This window comes from Lissotriton helveticus, chromosome 1_1 (genome assembly GCF_964261635.1).
Source record: "Lissotriton helveticus chromosome 1_1, aLisHel1.1, whole genome shotgun sequence".
Lineage (NCBI taxonomy): Eukaryota > Metazoa > Chordata > Amphibia > Caudata > Salamandridae > Lissotriton > Lissotriton helveticus.
In genome coordinates this window covers 1,597,189,631-1,597,207,733 of record NC_136057.1, presented here as the reverse complement: position 1 = coordinate 1,597,207,733, position 18,103 = coordinate 1,597,189,631, and the positions used below count along the sequence as shown (strand labels likewise).

The 18,103-nt window shown below is 44.0% G+C and overlaps 1 protein-coding gene across 1 annotated transcript in view; it reads left to right on the top strand.

The window, feature by feature from the left end:
- The window catches only part of AAAS (aladin WD repeat nucleoporin), a 416,285-nt gene that overhangs the window by 37,315 nt on the left and 360,867 nt on the right, over window positions 1-18,103 (top strand). Inside the window, exons 2-3 of the mRNA XM_078687624.1 lie at window positions 5,917-6,056; window positions 11,731-11,858. Of these exons, the coding sequence (XP_078543750.1) occupies window positions 5,934-6,056; window positions 11,731-11,858 (251 nt within the window). The 5' untranslated portion in view covers window positions 5,917-5,933. The remainder of the gene's footprint in view (window positions 1-5,916; window positions 6,057-11,730; window positions 11,859-18,103) is intronic.

Sequence of the window (18,103 nt, the reverse complement as noted above, 5' to 3'; positions counted from 1 at the left end):
AGAATTATTTGGGGCTGGCCGGATAGTGGTTGGCTTGCCAGAAGCTAAGACGGGCTGCTTACTGGTAACAACTACTCCCTGAGTTTTGGACTTACTAGAGCTAATAGAATTAGACGATGTCACTTGGTCATTAACTAACTTTTTTAACAAACCAGTGTTGGTATTAACACGGTTCTCAAGAGTGTCCAATTTTGAATGCATGAGTCTAGTTCTTTCCAATAGGGGCAGCATAAGTGTTTTAAATAGTACCTCCATTTTACCCAGTAGGCCCTCATCACCACTATAGCTCACGGGATAGGAATCCGAAGACCCAGGTTGTACTTGCAGGGAGGGTAGGGGATCACTTACAGACAGAGGAGACTGTGAGCAGGTGTAGGCTTCAGGAATAGTTGATGGCTGAGGAGAGCTAATTGTTTTAGATATTTTTGAGATACCTCCCCTCTGGCAGCCCTTACTTCGTTTTCTTTTGCAGGGTAAGTTCATGGGCGAGTCCCCGTTTGATGAAGAATCTAATTGGGATTGACTTACCAAGTGTACACTCCCCTCCCGCCATACTCCTAGATAACTCACTAGAATTCGAGTCACTGTCGGAGGGAATCAAAGACAAACCCTCTGCCTCACAATGTATATCCACCAATATAGGAACCAAAGATGGAATAGTGCCTGATGCCGAATCTTCGGGAGTAGGCACTGTGGCAAGGGGAACGAGGAACGTTTCCCACTAATGAGGTCAAGTGAGAGCCTTTTTTCAGCAAAAGCTATCTCCTTCTCCAAAATTCCTGTCGCCTTAATAATGAAAGCGTCCAAAGGACCAGTAACCACCCCTTTAGTAGTCTGTAGTTGAACAGATCGTTCCTTTCCGGAGCGCAAAGGCATGATAGCAACAACTAGTAGCAACAAGCATTGAAAGTGCAATAGGTCTCGCAATAGAAAAGTTTGACCTTTTGGTGTTGCAAATGTACATTTTTTTTGTTTATTTTTTTCAAATTATAAAAGTATTAATTTTGTTTTTTGTAAAGTGAATAGTTATAAATCTACCAAATGTTACACTTATAGCATTAGTAAAGTTACATGTTTAGTTTTGTCCTTTTTTATATGTATTGATGGGCAAAGTCACAATTTTGTGTAAAATGTTATAAATAAAGGATAGTGACCTAATGTTGTTTTTAATTTTTAATGGTAAAAGTTTTGACATTTAAAAAAGGACAAAACTAAACATGTAACTTTACTAATGCTATAAACAACTACAGGCAATGGCATAATGGCGAAATTAGGGGTGAAAAAGAACCTTCAAAACTGAGATTTGAAATGTAGAGTGGAGGAAAAAAAGAGGCTCCTGGTGGAATCCCCGTTAAGGCAGCCTTGGTATTATGTAATTCTGGCTTAACTGGCATCCTAGAAAAACTGCATGTATTTATTTATAATAAACTAAGGACTGAACAGTACACATGCCGCAGCTGGGTAACAATCTGTGCAAATTCCAGGAAACACCAGGGACTGATGCTTGTGGCCAGTCAGCAGGGAATGATGCTGGTAATGGAGGGTGGGTGTGTATTGGAATGAGCGCGAGGTGTGCGTCTTGTCTGTGCTGATAAGCAGCGAGCGTGGGGAGGAGGGAAGGGTTGTGAAAAGCAGCAGCGAGGAGAGAGGGCTGTAGTTGCCAGGAGATGCGGATGTCACCTTGCATGATTTCCAAGACAAGCATCAGCCTGCTCTCAGTTTAGTTCCGTCGCTCGCCCAACAGGGCAAGAAAACCGGCTCAGATGCCTTGTGACTTCCCGGCCATATCACTACAGGAACACTAAGAAAACAAGCCAAAATGTACCTAGCAGATCGTAAAGTAAGGAAATTCTTGAGCAATTTATTTCAAACAAGCACTGGTAAAGTCAAAGTGGCTTTTGTGTCAGAGAAGCACGTGTTATTCAGCAGTACGTGTTGCCAAAACCTGCCCAAAGAAGATCTTACAACGAAATATCTTGGACCACAGTGCCATAAATAAGCTGAGAGGCAGAAGAACTCTCAAAGTAGTATTATAAAATCGAGTCAGAAGGTAACGTTTGTACTTTAACGGGTGATCTTAAAAAGCACACACTGCAAAATATTAGTTAATTCTTTGCACAAAGGGATTGTGTTTTTGTTTCTCTTAAGCCTCTCTCCTAACAAGTTTAATTTACGGCATTTGATATAACTATTGCGCTCAAAGTGAAAAAATGCATCCACGTGTGATCAATGAACAGTCTTTAACGCAGGCAAAAACATAGCCACTGCACACACTTGCATGTAAATCTGCAAATAAAATGTTATCTTTACTGCACCGTAAATACATCAAAGAAAAGATGTTGGGTCTCAAGCACGGCCGGCCGTGAAAGCCTTTGACGGAGGGCATTGCTGTGGGGAGGGGGAGGAGAAATGCGACACGGGGCGGAGCGGGGAGAGCGGTGAGTGTGAAGCAGCAGGGGCCTTTGAAGTGAAGCTAAGCTTCACTTCAAAGGAGTGGAAGGAGTGCTGCTGGGGAACAGATGGCGATTTGATGATGTGCACGCGCATTTTAGGTCAATGCGCTTGCGCATTGACCTAAAAGCGCACGGGCACAGCATCAAATCGCCAGTCTAGGTAAACCTTGTTTAAGCCCCTATAGTCTCGCTCAATGCGCATTGAGAGGCGAGACCTAAAAAGGGGAACAGGTATTTGGTGAATCCACAATAACTCACTTTATAAGAGAGGAGGACCAGGGGAGGTGGCCCAACCCAACCTCGCCCGACCGCTGATGGCCGCAGACGGCCCCGCCCTTGTCCCGGGCTTCTCCCCGGACGCTCCCGCGCAGCTGTAGTGAGTGCTGTTAATAAAAAGATTGTGGTGCGCAGGGGGCGGGGCAAGCAGGGAGAGCGGGCCAGTTGACACATGGAGCAGAAGACGAACAGCCCAACACAAAGATCCAAAGGGAGAGGTCCGCTCAGGGCAGAGTCAATGCGCTATCAGTCCCGCAATAGCGAGGGTCAGAGGAGTTTTTCAAAGCAACCTGTGCGCAGGGGACGGGGCAAGCAGGGAGAGCGGGCCAGGTGTTACGAATTGGCCAGGCAGGGACTCCTGGGAAATAGAGTCCCTGCAGTACCGCTTGCAGCCCTGCTGCAAAGCCCCAGGACTCCCCAGCCACCACACAAAGTAGAGGTCCCCCGCTGGCTTTCTCGGCAATGCGGGACCCGAGAAGCGGGTCCGGCGAGCAGTTGACACGTGGAGCAGAAGACGAGCAGCCCAGCACAAAGATCCAAAGGGAGAGGTCCGCTCAGGGCAGAGTCAATGCGCTATCAGTCCCGCAATAGCGAGGGTCAGAGGAGTTTTTCAAAGCAACCTGTGCGCAGGGGGCGGGGCAAGCAGGGAGAGCGGGCCAGGTGTTACGAATTGGCCAGGCAGGGACTCCTGGGAAATAGAGTCCCTGCAGTACCGCTCGCAGCCCTGCTGCAAAGCCCCAGGACTCCCCAGCCACCACACAAAGTACAGGTCCCCCGCTGGCTTTCTCGGCGATGCGGGACCCGCAAAGCGGGTCCGGCGAGCAGTTGACACGTGGAGCAGAAGACGAACAGCCCAGCACAAAGATCCAAAGGGAGATGTCCGCTCAGGGCAGAGTCAATGCGCTATCAGTTGATATAGTAGATTTCAAATAAACAAAAGATTTATAGTGCTCTAAGATGGACTTGGACCACGTTTTTGCTTTATAAACCAATTCTGAATAAATCATTTTTAAATGGAATTTCTGATGGCGACTTCTTCGGCTTATAAATTGAACTTTAAAATTAGCCGACAAAAACCTGATACTACAAAGGATTTTATGTTTTCACTTGCCTTCATTTATAGGATGAGCAAAGAGCAAAAAAACACCAAGTCAGCAACACTCTGGGTTTAATAAAAGTCCATGTATCGTGTCCCAGTGACATGAAGATATCTGGTAAAACATTAATTTATAAAATAGCTGAACATAAACAAATTCTGCACCGTCTCATGGGCTAACGTTTTTTCAACTGTTCTTGAGTAGTATGCTTCTGAAAGCATGTGTTAATTTTCAACTCCGGTCCTTAAGACTATTACAGCCATAAGCCCCATATTTTACAGGCCTTTTGTTTTAACTTTTCTGCTTAAGAACGGTATTTTGTGACTACAGCAGTCAAGGTAGCTGTCATCTGGCTTGTGCTGAGAGGCTAACATACAACATTTAATGCAGTTTTACAATATTTGTGTAATTTTTTACTTTCCTCAAAATATTCCAGGTACCGAATTACAACTCCAAATAAGCGTCCTGCTTATTGACTAAAAGAATTCTGCCTTTTTAACCAACTGCATCTTTGCATGAAAGGATCTTTAAGTCCATACAGCAACATTTTGGAGCATGCTGAACTGTTAAATGTCATATACGTAAAAACTATGCTTTAGTGAGATCTGTGGTTCCTAACATTTTGACTTCATTGTACCCCCATTGAATCATTACTGTAAGCCAAGGACCATGGCCTCCACAATTTCGACTATTTCGACTTCAAAACAATAAACAAAAATACAGAAGCAAATAAATAAATTATGAAATATATATATTTTTTTAAACACAAAATATAATTTTAATGGAGGTTAGAGCGATTCAAAATTAGTTTTTATTTTTGAAAGACGAATCAATATGCTAGCTAGACTCTAGCATATTGCGTGCCTTTTTTGCTCCTAATGCATGCTTTTTATGTGTCTGCGCCCACCAGCATCTCAATGGAGGTCACCAATCATCCATACTATGTTTTGTTTACTATTCTTGGTGTGCTGTCACAAGACAAGTAAAGCTCAGGATACCAACTGAGGACCTAGTTCGCAAACTGCACTTTTGAGAAGTTTACACTTTTGTAGTAAGACCACACATGGCCAACCACTGGTACTGCATAACTCTCCAATAGAAAATTGTGGAGTTAGGGATTTAAAATAAAACTCCATAGGAAACACTGTTAAATTAAATTATTTAAAATAGTTAAAAATATATGGCATTTCATTTTAAGAAGATATAAGAATAGTACATATTCAATTATAAAATATTTAATAACATATAAATGTTAAATACATAGAAAGTTTACATTTATTGTTATTATGAAATATTTCATATCCCATTAAATACGTTGTTAAATATTTTATAATTAAATAATAAATGTTCTATTTTTATATATTGTTTAACATTCATTTATATTTATTTATATTTTATAATTATTTTAAATAATTTAACTTAATTGAATTTTTATTTCCTATGGGGTTTTATTTTAAGTACCTACCTTGATTGTTTTCCGTGAGAGGGTGTTGCAGTAATGATGGTTGGCCATGTGTAGTCCTGAACCTACTACAAAAAGTGTAAGGTACTACAAAATGGTAAGTTACTGCAAAAGTTCAGTTTGTGAATACAGACAAGTAGTAAGCTTACTCAAAAGTGTAAGTTACCTTTATGATCAGATCTCTTTTTTGTAACCTCCATTTACAGATTCCTTCACGTTTACAGCAGGTTTTTTAATTTTCAGTTTTGCCTTTTTAAGTATACATCCTTTATTAATCTGCTAATGTTATTTCATGTTCAAATAGTCGCCGACCCCTGAGTATGCAGTGCTGAACTAGATAATAGTGACAGCAGAAAATTGATAAACAATTGGATGGTTACCTGCCACCCCTCAGTTTTAGCATGGTTACATTCTCTTTCGTAATGCTACCTTACCCTTTTCTTTCCTGCTACTAAATTTCAAAACCTTTGTATCCTCAAACATTTATGCTTTGCCTTCTAATTTAGAGGAGAAAGCTTTTTTGTTAAGCGTGAGGGAAAGGGGTCTTTAGAGTTGCTTCTTTGGTATTTCAGTTGTGTTGGGCCTTTAGAACAGAGATCATCTTTATTTGGTGTTTATTTCTCTATAGTGCTAGAGGAAACAGAAATGTGTACTCTGGATCTGTTCCGGCCTCCTGTACCCAACGGAGAGGTTACTCTGTATGAATATAACAATGAACTGGTGCCTGGTGCCAACTACATGAGTCCACCTGCTGCCTTTCAAGCTCAAGTAAGAACTTTTACCTCACATTATATTTTTGTAGCATCATGTGTTGTACTAAAACACTCAGAATTTCCATGCAGAGATGTATATTCAAGAAGAATTATTAAGTAAAGCTACCTGTAAAGTAAAGTCCCTGATCACGAGTCTGGCGGTCCTAGAACTGCCGGACCCGTGGAGGCACCGCTGCACCTGCGCTCCGACCACCTCATTATAAGTAGGGTGGTCAGACTGCCATTGCAGCACAGATGTCACCAGGGAACCGCCTGTCCCTGGCACGGCAGTGTAGAAGTAGTGATATGCTTGGCGGGACCGCGGCGGTCCCGCCAACCATATTACAAGTTTGCTCTCTGCCGTGGTTCCTCCTCCATGAAAACAGTGGCGTAGAGCAAACAATGTACCTCTGGGCCCTGGGGTGCATTCAGGGGGGCACAACCTGTGCCCCCCTGTGTGCAAGCACAGCTTGCCAGCATGCACTTTAAAGTCCATGCCATGCAGGAACTTTTTGGGGTGTTCCCATTGCGGTGCCTATTTTCAGAGGCACCGCTATGGGACAGCCAATAAAAGCCTACCAGACATGAGAAAAACTTGTAATCTGGCAGGCAACCTGACCGCAGGTTTGAAGGTGCGGAAGTGGGCTGGCGGCATGGCGGTCCGCTCCCGCACAGCAAAACTTGTACACCGGTTCTTGGAGTCACATACTTAATGGTACCCCAACAGAACGCTTGTTCCAGGCTCAGCCCCTTAAAATATGATAATGCAAGATAGGTTGAAAGCTAAGTCGTCAGCGGAGCACCCCACAAGGAGCTATGATGTTCAGGCTCATCCATTCATGTCTTATGGCTCTTAATTGAACATCCAGCACCCAGGTTCTATTCTATTGGGAATTCCTATAGACCTAAATCTGTCATCCAGAAGGGTATCCTGGCACTGGCAGGTAAGGGCAGACGGAAAGGATTAATGGCTAACAGAAACAAAAAGATCTTTGTCAGAGAAATGAGACAAATTTTAAGTGTGTTGTGAAAAGCCATATGATCAACGTCCAATGGGAGTACAATCCAATGCATGGCTCCCAGGTAAGGAAAAGAGCGACCACCAGCACTCATTTTCTTGATCTTAGGATGTTTTAAAAGAAAGTGAGGGGCAGAATTCAGTGAGAGCCCGGACCATAACGTTAAGAGCAAAGTTATAGTGATTGCCTGTATGCAACAGGCAGAGACTATTTGTTTTTGGGGTGCCATACTCCGGTTACCTTTAAAGGAGAAATATTGTGAGTAATTGGAGTGATCAAAGATGAATGTGCTGCCGCAGTTCTAATTCACTGTACATAAGTCAGAGAAGAGACTCTTTGCCCACCATCCTCCAAGAGTCAAAATAATAAATAGATAATGAAAGGATGATTTTGTAAAGAACGCCAAGGTGGAAAAAACAAGAAGCAGCTACTTTGTTGATGTACATAGATAGAGAATGATCAAAGTAAAACTCAAGATTTCAAACTGAACTCACTGGAAGTGGGGAGGGAGGAGGTGTCAATATCAGCAGGCCACCATCCTTTAGACCAAATAAAAGAATATTGCCCAATAATTCAAACCTCTGGCTTGTCAGTGTTCATTTTTAAAGAGTTGGCTTCCATCCACGAGATGATCTCACGTATAAATTGATTGAACAGAGTTTTTGTTCTGGATTGTTCATCATCCTCGCAAATAATCTAAGTACCTTACCTCTAGGTAGAGATGGAGAAACCAAAGAATATAATGAGTTTTGCAATTGCAGAAAACGTGTATCTGTAAAGCTTAGGGCTGAGTGCACAGATTTCTAAGGCCTGCACAAATAAGTTCAGCAAAATGGAGGGGGTGAGGCAAAAAGTGTGGAGGAAGACCACCCTAAAGCTGACAGGTCAAACAAGAGTCCTGTACATTCCGGCTGTAATCCCAATGTTTCATCTCAGTCCTCGGTCTCAGTGAGGGTCACTCTGAGGATTCCTCGTGCATTGGCCTTCTACATTCTGCTCATCGACCGTGCCAGTTGGCATATGTGGGCTGTTCAGTGGGGTCTGAAGTCTCTGTAAGCACAGCACCAAGGGAACCCGTCATAAACCGTCCAGATTTTGGAGGAGACTAAAAAAGGTCTGCAGTAGTGGCTGCTCAACCCCAATTAGATAAGCATTAGACTACACTCCTTACATCATGTTGAGATGACTGTGGTGATGGAGGCAAGTCTACGGGGAAGGACAAGTCATATGGGAGAGTTGGAGAGCAGAGGTCTCTGTCGGTGATCTGTCTCATCATCAATTTGTTGGAATTGTGGGACATTTGCTTGGTGTTGAAAGCATTCGTACCATCCATTAAGGGGAGGTAGGTGCTAGTCCTCATGGACAGCACCAGAGTCATGTGGTATTGTAACAAGCAGGGCAGGGTGGGGTCCTGGGCCTGCGCCTCAGGACATTACTGAATCTTCAGGGCATTTCTTTGATAGCTCACCACCTGGCAGGATCCTTAAATGCTAGGGTGGATGAACTCACACGGCAGATCACAAATGGCAGTTACACCCTGAGATAGTGAAGGACTTCTTCCAGCAATGGGAAGAACCCAGGCTCGATCTCTTCATGACCGTAGAGAATGTGCAATGTCAACACTTTTCCATGCTGGAGTTCCCAAGAATGCCATCTCTCTTAGACACATTCTGCCCAGAGTGGAGTACCGGATTTCTGTTGGTCTTCCATGTACTATCTCTCCTGCGCTGAGTTCTGAAGCTCATCAGGAACAACCAGGCCCAAGTCATCCTAGTGGTTCTGGATCAGGCCTGGAAAGTATGGTAACTAGAACTTCTGGGCATAAGCATCTGTCCTCCGATCAAGCTGACGCTTCGGGATGAACTCATGTCGCTGCAGCAGGGTGGAGTGTTCCACCCAGGCCTGTACAATCTGCACCTCCAAGATGGAGACTGAGTGGTAGCAGTGGACTGCATTCAGTCTTTCTCCCGAAGTAGTGGAAGTCATCCTTGTGGCCAGACTCCCTTCTATGATATCTGTGTATGTTAGATGCTGGGGCAATTTCGTGTCTTTCTACCAAAGTGTATTACTTCCTTTCATGCTGGACAGTCCATCGTATTTCTGATGTTCTTTGCTCCACCTCACCGCTCAAAAGAGGAGAGACTCCATCATTTGAACCACAGAAGAGTGATGAGGTTTTACATTGATCGTGCCAAAGACCATCGGGTGGACTATCAGTACTTTGTGCTGGTCTCTGGGACAAAGAAAGGCAAGGCAATGCTGAGGAGTACTTTATCCAAGTGTATGGGTCTCTGCATTAAAATCTGCTCCACATTGGTCAAAAAACATCCTCCAGAAGGATTGAGGACCCGTTTCACCAGGCCTAAGTGAGAAACCACTGTTCCGGCATGTGTAGTGTCTGTCCTGGTTGTTTGTCAGGCTACATCGTGGGCATCAGTGCATACGTTAATAAAGCATTATTTCCTTGACAGCCAGGTCCGACGGGAAGGACATTTTGGCCGTTTGGTCCTGGTAGACTTTTTGGTCTGAGCCATTCCACAGGCACACCACGTGTTTAGGTACTGCTTTGGTATCTATTCTAAAGATGAAGAATCTGGGATTAGAAGTATCCATCAGAATAACAAGTTACTTAACTTCTTCAATGCTGATTCTGGTGAATACTCAAAGATCAGATGTCTCAACGCCCACCTTCTGCCCCATTTTGTGAAATTGACTCTTTTCCAAGACGAAAAGGTCCAAATTAGACTTCTGTACACTGGTGCCAATAATCGGCACGCCGAGCTCTACGTCTTCTGGCATGGACTGTGTCAAGAAAGAAAATGCCAGTGTGTTTGGGTGACGATTACATGCGGCTCCGACCATCACTTCCGGGGCGGAGTGGGATCGACGTGGAGTCGCACGATGCTACTTACCGGCAGACAGGGGCTATCCTGAAAATGATTCTGCATGCACTCTGGCACAATGGGAATATTTTACGGCTGATGTAGCTACGGTTTCAGAGTATCCATCAAAAGGAGCGTTACTGAAGGTAAGTAAGTTTTTTGTTATATGCCTTATATAAGGCTTTAAAACATGTTTTCTCATGTCACTTTTGCAGTACTGTGAAATGCATTTAAATGTGATCTCTTCATTTTAGTAATAAATGTGTGAAAATGTGTTTATTTTACAGTAGCTCTAATAATGTGTTATTGATTTACATTTATGTTCACTGCCGTGGTACATATATTCATTTAGTTAGTTCTGTTGCACAGAATTGTTTATCGGGCCCTCCCCTCATTCTTGGTTCTAAATTTCAGACTTCTACAGATCTCTTGCCCACGCAGGTCTCAATATATCTTCGCCAGACAGAGTAGGCTGCTGAGCCGAGGCTCGGGCCACACTCCAGACTCCACTCAGTCACACCTTGTAAACCCCACACCCCCCCCACTTTCAAATGTCACCAGGCGCCCCTGGCAATGCAGTGCAACAGCTCTTGCCCCTACTTACAAGTTAACCGAGCGTCAGAGCGTGCTGCTGCCTGCAGCCCTTCGTTCAAGCCGGCAACAGAGAAGTCCGACGACGAGGTCAGGTCAGCCAGCAAATCAACAAGAGCACTGGCTACAGGCAGCTGAGGTGAGAACTAAATAATTCCCTGAGCCTCCGGGGTGATGCAGAGACTTCAAAAGAGCAGAGGCAGGGGGGCGAGTGGCCTATGACGTCACCTTATGCTGGGACTATCGGATCATTTGAGAGGCGCCAGGTCAAATGCAGGGCCATTAGGACACACATCACCTCTCGCACTTCGCACTTTTTTTCGCGCGCTAATGGCCTGCCAATCTCCCTCTCAAAAGGTATAGGGGAAATTTGTTTGACCCCTCGTCCCCCCCACCCTTGTCCCCTGTGTCCCCCCCACTCCAAAATCTGGGGGGGATATGTCCCCCACAGTTCCTACGCCCATGCAGAGTACCAACATCGTTAAGTCAGTCCTCCTAAGACAGGAGACAAGGCTTGTAGAGTCGCAGTCTCCTGTCTTTGAAATACTCGACGCGAATCATAGCAAACATTCTTTTAGGAGATTTGTACCGACGCACAGGATCACTTATCAAATCCCCCTGATGTTGCTCCACTCGGAGGTCTATTCTGGAAGTTTTATTTTTAATACCCCTAAAGCACTTTATATGAACATACACCTAACAAATACCAGATTGTTCTAGATATTCTTACTGCGTCTTTTCTATTTACTATTCTGTCTGATTAGTTCGGCACAATAGCGTCACGCGTCTGCGATTTCCCTCCATAATCCTTGCTGTATCCGTGTCTCCGTTTATTTTCAACTCTGTAATTCTCTTTTCACAATGTAGTAAGAGCAAAGAATGTGAAGAAGCTTTTAGCAGTCTGCCACACGGTGTCGCTGTTTGTCTATTTAAGTGATGAGCGCCACCGTTGTTTTATTATATACCTGCAGCCCAAGCCATTCTTAAGGGTTTTGGGGTCTGTCACTTGTAGTAGGAGTGTGATGGTCACTAGTTGTGATGGTTTGTCTTTAGCGGCGCTGGCAGAGGCACTGGGTGGTGCAAGCCGCGGCGGCCTCCGGACGAGGGCTTTAGCACTTATGTTTCTTTCACAAATGAATCACTGCCGAGCAACTTCCCTAACGCTTCCTCCAACTGATGTCTGTCTGTTGTTTTGAAGGGTGTAAATTTGCCCGTTTTGATGATCCCCAAGGAAAGTCTGAAACCTCACGGACGCCCGGAGCACAGCACGAAGGCAGCTTTCATCCACCACCGCGAGTCCATTTGGAAGCGATGCCGCAATGCCTGGTGAGACGTTTCTTATTTAAACTTAACATCGCGGATAGGATGTCAGAGGTGGTTGTTCAGAGTTGTGACTGGCAGTTTAGGATGTAAGCTCATGGACGCGTTTGTCTCAGCTGCTCGACTGAGAGCGTTGACAGTACTGGCAGTATTGGATTCCTCTCCACAGAAAGACCCTTTCTGTGGAGAGGAAGTACCTATTGATCAGGGCTGAGTGGATTCGAATTAAACGATAAAAAGCGTCACAACAAATTGTGCTTGCTGCCAATGTATCTTTCTTTGCTCTGCACCTAATTCATGGTACATAAAGGGTCGCTCATATAAGTCAAGTCAAAACCACTTTATTCGATTAATTAAAATCATAAAAGTATACTACACATTTATAAAATGTATTTAAAACATGTTTAAAAAATCAATTAATACAATTTCAGTCATAATGACAATTAAAACCCGTTATAAAAAAATAATTACACAATTTCATTTCCATTCGAGCCCAACAATCCATTATTCAGATCCATTATTTAAATACATGGTACAGAAATAGTTAGCTTTCTGGGTTAAAGGTCCAATCTTGATCTCCTAATTCTTACAGATGCAGCCAGAAAACTGGCGATACAGTACATAATTACGGGGGCTTCCATCATTTGCAAAAATAACAATGCGGGCTTATACTGCGTAAATCTCATCTCTTTCAGTATTGGTTTTACAAATCGATTCCGGGGTTCAAAATACAAGGGGCAAAAGAACAAAAAGTGCGCAGTGTCCTGGGCGGACTGGTCATCACATTTACATGGAGTTGAATCCTCAGGCCTACACCAACCTTTCTCATCCCAAAGAATCATATGGATTTGATTGAAACGGAACTTTGTCAGTAACCATCTATGGGAAAAATTTGTCACCACTGACAAATAAGGAGCCAACTCAAGGGATGTGGTTACCATTACATGTGCCCTCACAGAGGGTTTACCTAGCTCATCTGCTTCCCGCTCGGCAACACAGAGCCTAGTCAAGTTAGTCTTCACCCACACTAGATCTGCTTTACACAGGGATTCTGGTCTAGCAAAAATCTCAGGGCGTCCTAGCTTCACAGCCAAAGACTCTACATAGGACAACCACTGAATATCCCTCATGTGATCTAGTTTTAGACAATCTTTTATGATCTTATGGTTAAGACTAAGGTTCGGATTTAACCAGAGCTTAATCCATAACAGGATCGGAGCTAGTTTTATCATGTCTGTGATGTATCCCAGACCTAGCTCAAGGTGTAGGGAGTAAGTTGCTGTTGACTGAGGTAGGCCCAGCAATGACCGCAGGAATTTGTTTTCCTCCGTTTGGATGCGGTCAGGTTTTACAAACCCCCAAATTGCAGCCCCATATCTTGCAATAGAGACTGTCTTGGCTTTGTAAATAGCCAAGATCGCCTCTGTGGGTTTCCCCCCTAATCTTTTAGCGAACCCCAAAACTGCGGTGGCAGAACTTCTCACTGCATTCGCTTTGGATGTTAGCTGTGGTATCCAAGTACCCCTATGATCGAATACTACACCCAAATAGGTGAAAACCTTTACACTAGAGATATCCTCGCTGCCACAAAAAAAGGTTTTGTCTTTACTTTTAGAGCCCCCTACTGACATTGTGAGGGAGTTGCCACTATTAATCACCAGATCTAGACTGGACATAAAAGTTCCAAAAGAATCAAGCAGCTTTTGCAGGGCAATCGGGGTCCTGGCTATCAGCACCGCGTCGTCGGCATAGAGGAGCACCGGAATTGGCGCACCCCCCATGCACGGAATATCCTGAGTGACAGCTGTTAAGTTAGCCTCCAATGAATTCGCGTATAACGTGAATAACATGGGGGCCAAGATACAGCCTTGGCGCACCCCTCTGCAGGACCTAAAACTCGCTGTACATTTCCCCTCTGTTGTCATCCTAATGGAGGCATTCAGATCTTTATGCAACTCTGCTAGGAAATGCACCAAGGAGCAGTCAAGTCCCATTTTCAAGAGCATAGTCCACATCCTTGATCTATTGACTAGATCAAAGGCTGTGGATAGGTCCATGAAGCCTAGGAATATGGATCCCCTTTTTGCCCTCGTGTACTTGGATATTATGAGGTGAAGATTGAGGCATTGGTCCTCCGTACTCCTCCCCGCTCTAAAGCCGTATTGTACCTCTGTCAGAATATTATTCTCTTTGGCCCAAGATGTTATTCTAGCCAGGACAACCTTCCCTAGAATTTTAATAGAGGAGTCCAACAATGATATGGGCCTATAACATCTTGGGTCTCCCCTCTGACCTTTTTTAAACACTGGGATTATAGTAGCTCTGGACCAAGATTTAGGAAATCCCACAATGGCTGAGGCATTAAAGACTTTAGTTAAAATATCAGCCCAGTACAAAGTATTTACCTTAAACATATCAGCGGGAACCCCATCAGGGCCCGGGGCCTTTCGACCCGCAGTACCCTTGATTGCTTTAATGACTTCAACTGTATCAAATCTGAAAGGCGCCAGGGGGTGTTCGGACACAGGGACTTCAAAAGATTCCTTCTCCATGTTACTACCGTAGATTTTTTCAAAATGGCTAAGCTAGTCTTCCTCAGAGATGTTAAGTTCCAGCGCCGCGTTTTGGTCACGAGAGAACAATGGGGTATTAATAATTGACCAAAACTTGGCACTATTTTTTAGGGTAGCTTTGTCCATGAGCTCGGCCCAAGCTTCCCTCTTTAATTCATTTTTACGTGCTTGGATTGCCCTGGAGTAATCCTTTCTGCGCTGTACCACTAAGACTTTGTCCCTCGGACGAGCATTAAGTGCTTTTTTAAGGAGGTTATGGGCTTTACTGCAGTTATTATCAAACCAGCCCATTACCGGTCTATTTTTAACTCCCTGGCCTTTAGCTGTTAAATTCATGGCCACTGTCCGACAGATACCTTCAAAGGATGTTAAAACCTCCTCGCCCTTAGAGAGAGGATTGACACAAATATTTAAATCTTGTGCAGCCATTGATGTTAAATTAAAGAAAAAATCAGCAGGAACTACCTGTCCCCATTTTATCCTTCTCCCCTGATCTTTAGATTTGACTGATATTACAGCCTGTGGGGTAACAGGAGAATGTAGGAGCGAAAAACCATTAGCTAACTCCATCCCCACGGGATTGTGATCACTCAATGGCATGGATAAAGCATTATAAAAATCACATATTTAAGAAGACCTAATGATAGAAAAATGTAATCAATTATCGATTCACAGTCCCTTCCATTATATGTGGCTACTCGTGAACTTTAATCATGAAACTCTGCCTCGTACAGATCATTACTAGTTAGTAGGTTTTCAAGAACCTGCCCCTTCTGGCTATGTTCAAAGTGCGGGGGGGAAATACTGTCAGGGCCATCTGCATCGATTAGGTCACAATGTGAACACAAATGTACATTAAATCACCCAATAAAATAAAATGACGCTCACATAGGCCCACGTGTGCTCACGCATTTTCCCATAGACATAGAGTGGGGAAAACCCTTTGGTACATTAGGCCCATAGTTTTACTGGTCCTGGCTTGTAAATGTGAAGAAAGTGCAATGGAGATGGCAGCAAGATGGTGGATAGAAAGTGTTCGGGTGACTGGCTGTAAGGATGCGGGGCTGCCCCGTAGTAAAGGTGCAATCTGTCAAGCAAGGCAGAGCTAACTAACTAAGCAAGACACCAAGGCCTGTCTGCTTCAGTGTAGAGAGCACAACAGACCGTCATGAGTGCAGATCATTATAGAGAAGCCTCGCACACTTTTTAACCAACATTGTTTTGTCTGCTTCAACAAATGTTCATGTTAATAAACATTTGTTGGGGTGGGAGTTCTCTGCAATGATTTTCTCAGTTGTGTTTTGCTTTCCCGACCTAGTCAGCTGACAACACCTCAGTCTGTGGTATGTATGACTGTATGTTTTCTCTTGTATCCCCCTTTATGCATTTTCCGACCATAATTCTTACCTGTTCTGTATCTTTTATTTACATTATTAGTACATATTGCCCAGCCATTGACTGTCATTGATGCTGTTTTTACTTATTCTATGTACGGTTTTTCATTTCATTATTCGAATTATTGAGTACAATGTTTTCGTGGTCGACTGGAAATAGCATGCCAGCTGCAGGTGGACGTTTTGACTCGTCTTCTTGACCCACTATGGAAATGCGTGGAAAGTAATTTATTTCCTCGTCTCTTTAATTTTTCTGCTGCCCTGCCTTTTTTTTTTTTTTGTTCTCTTAAGGCAAACGTGTTTGGCCATCATATAGATGGTACTGTTTGCGAAGGGGTGTTTCTGCTTTTGACTCTACTGTATTTCCGCTGCAAGGTTAAATATAAGTTTAAGCTTAAAGTTTCAGTAATTAATTCTTAAGCACATTTTAAAATGCACATGCATAAGAAAGTGGCTGCAGTGGCACATCACAACCACTTACCGTGCCATGGAATGTCATATTTTTAATGTAAATCAGTGGCCAAACCCAGCTGGGGCAAGGGATGTGAAGTGGATTGTGGCAAGCAACTGCTAGCAAAGAATATGAGCAAGTGTGCAATGTGGCTACCAGATATTCACAACATGTGGCGCACAATATGAATCCAGGCAAACACCTCTGAAAGACATATGCAAAAGAACAGTTCTCTCTGATATAGGTGGCCCTTAATAGTGCTCCTAACATGAGTTAAGGAAAAACGTCTTATTACAGTTTATTAGAAAGGCCGATGCCTCCCTCACTTGGCCATGAATTGACATTTTATGTATTATTTCTGTTAACTCCAAGCATTTGGCAATTATGAATTCCAAGGTGACATTTTCGCAAACTGATTTCATCAATGTAAGTTGTCTTCCACAAGCACCATGAGAGAAATACACCTATATACATTTACTTAAACTGGGTAACTGCAATCAACTAGTCACTGATACACAATGGCCATGATATCTCGGTCCTCTGCCACCTGAATGGAGTGAGTGACTAAAATAGTCTAGTTAGGCTAAGCATTCTGATAATGCCACCTATCCTTTACAATGAGAGAAACAAAACTGGACATGCTGGAATGCAAAGAAAAGGTGCAATAACGCATAATCTGCGAACTAGTGGCTCGGTTCAGTGTCCTAACATAAAACTGAGGGCCTTATTATGAGTCTGGTGGTGTGGGAGTGGGCCGCCACCGCCCTGCTCCCACACTGCCAAACCTCACATCTCACCACCCGCCAGGTTACAAGTTATCTCATAGTCTGGGAGGTGGTCCTTTTGACGTTCCCACAGCGGTGCCTATTAAAAAGGCACTGCAATGGGAGCTCCAAAGCCTGTTCCTGCAGGGCATGAACTATAAAGTCAATGCTGTGCAGGAAAGGGGATGCATGCAGACAAGGGGAACACCATGTGCCCCCTGCATGCATCCCATGGCTCTGATGTAACAGGGGACCCTGTAGGGCCCCCTAAGTTTCCTCACTTCCCCCCTTTTCATGGCGGGCTCACCACCTTGAAAAGGGTGGATGTGAGTGTAGGAAGGTGGATACCTGACTATGGTTACCCCAGATTTTTTGCCTTGTATTTAGCTGGTTTTCGACCTAGTTGGCCTGGGATCCTGCTAAGGGCCCCAGGCTATATGCTCTCTCTGTAAAATGGACTCCATGTACTTTAGGTACATACCTAATTGGATATTGGGTCACCTTATGAGCCCCTGTATAGTGTACTATAGGTACCCAGGGCATAGGTGCCCCCAAGGCCTACCAGGGGCTGCAGCATGTCTATGCCACCCCAGGCTGGCCATCCAAACTGACACAACTGGCTGATCACTCAGCTGGGGCAAGGTCGTGTAATCACCCCTTGCTTAGGTATAGTATTCCTATACCTACCATTATATATAGACACATATGCACCTATAAGTCACTCCTATGGCAGGCCTTAACAATCCTGAAGGCAGAGTGCATGGTTTTATGTGAGATGGTGCTCTAGCATGAGCTGAGCCTTTCTGCAGCTTTCGGAACCATGTCCTTATAGCTGTTCTATGATATTGCCATACCATATACTCTTAAGTGCATTATAATCCTCGCGGTTGAAAGCTAACTTTGGTTTGGCTTTATCAAAACATGTCGTGTAAGGTGTCATACGCTTTGGAATACTACCCCCTCGCCAGTTCTGGCGACGGGGGTAGCATTCCACCCTTCTAGAGGGAGAAGACATGTTGTTCCTACTAATCCCGGTTAAAGTTAACCAGAACCTCAGCATCACAAAATG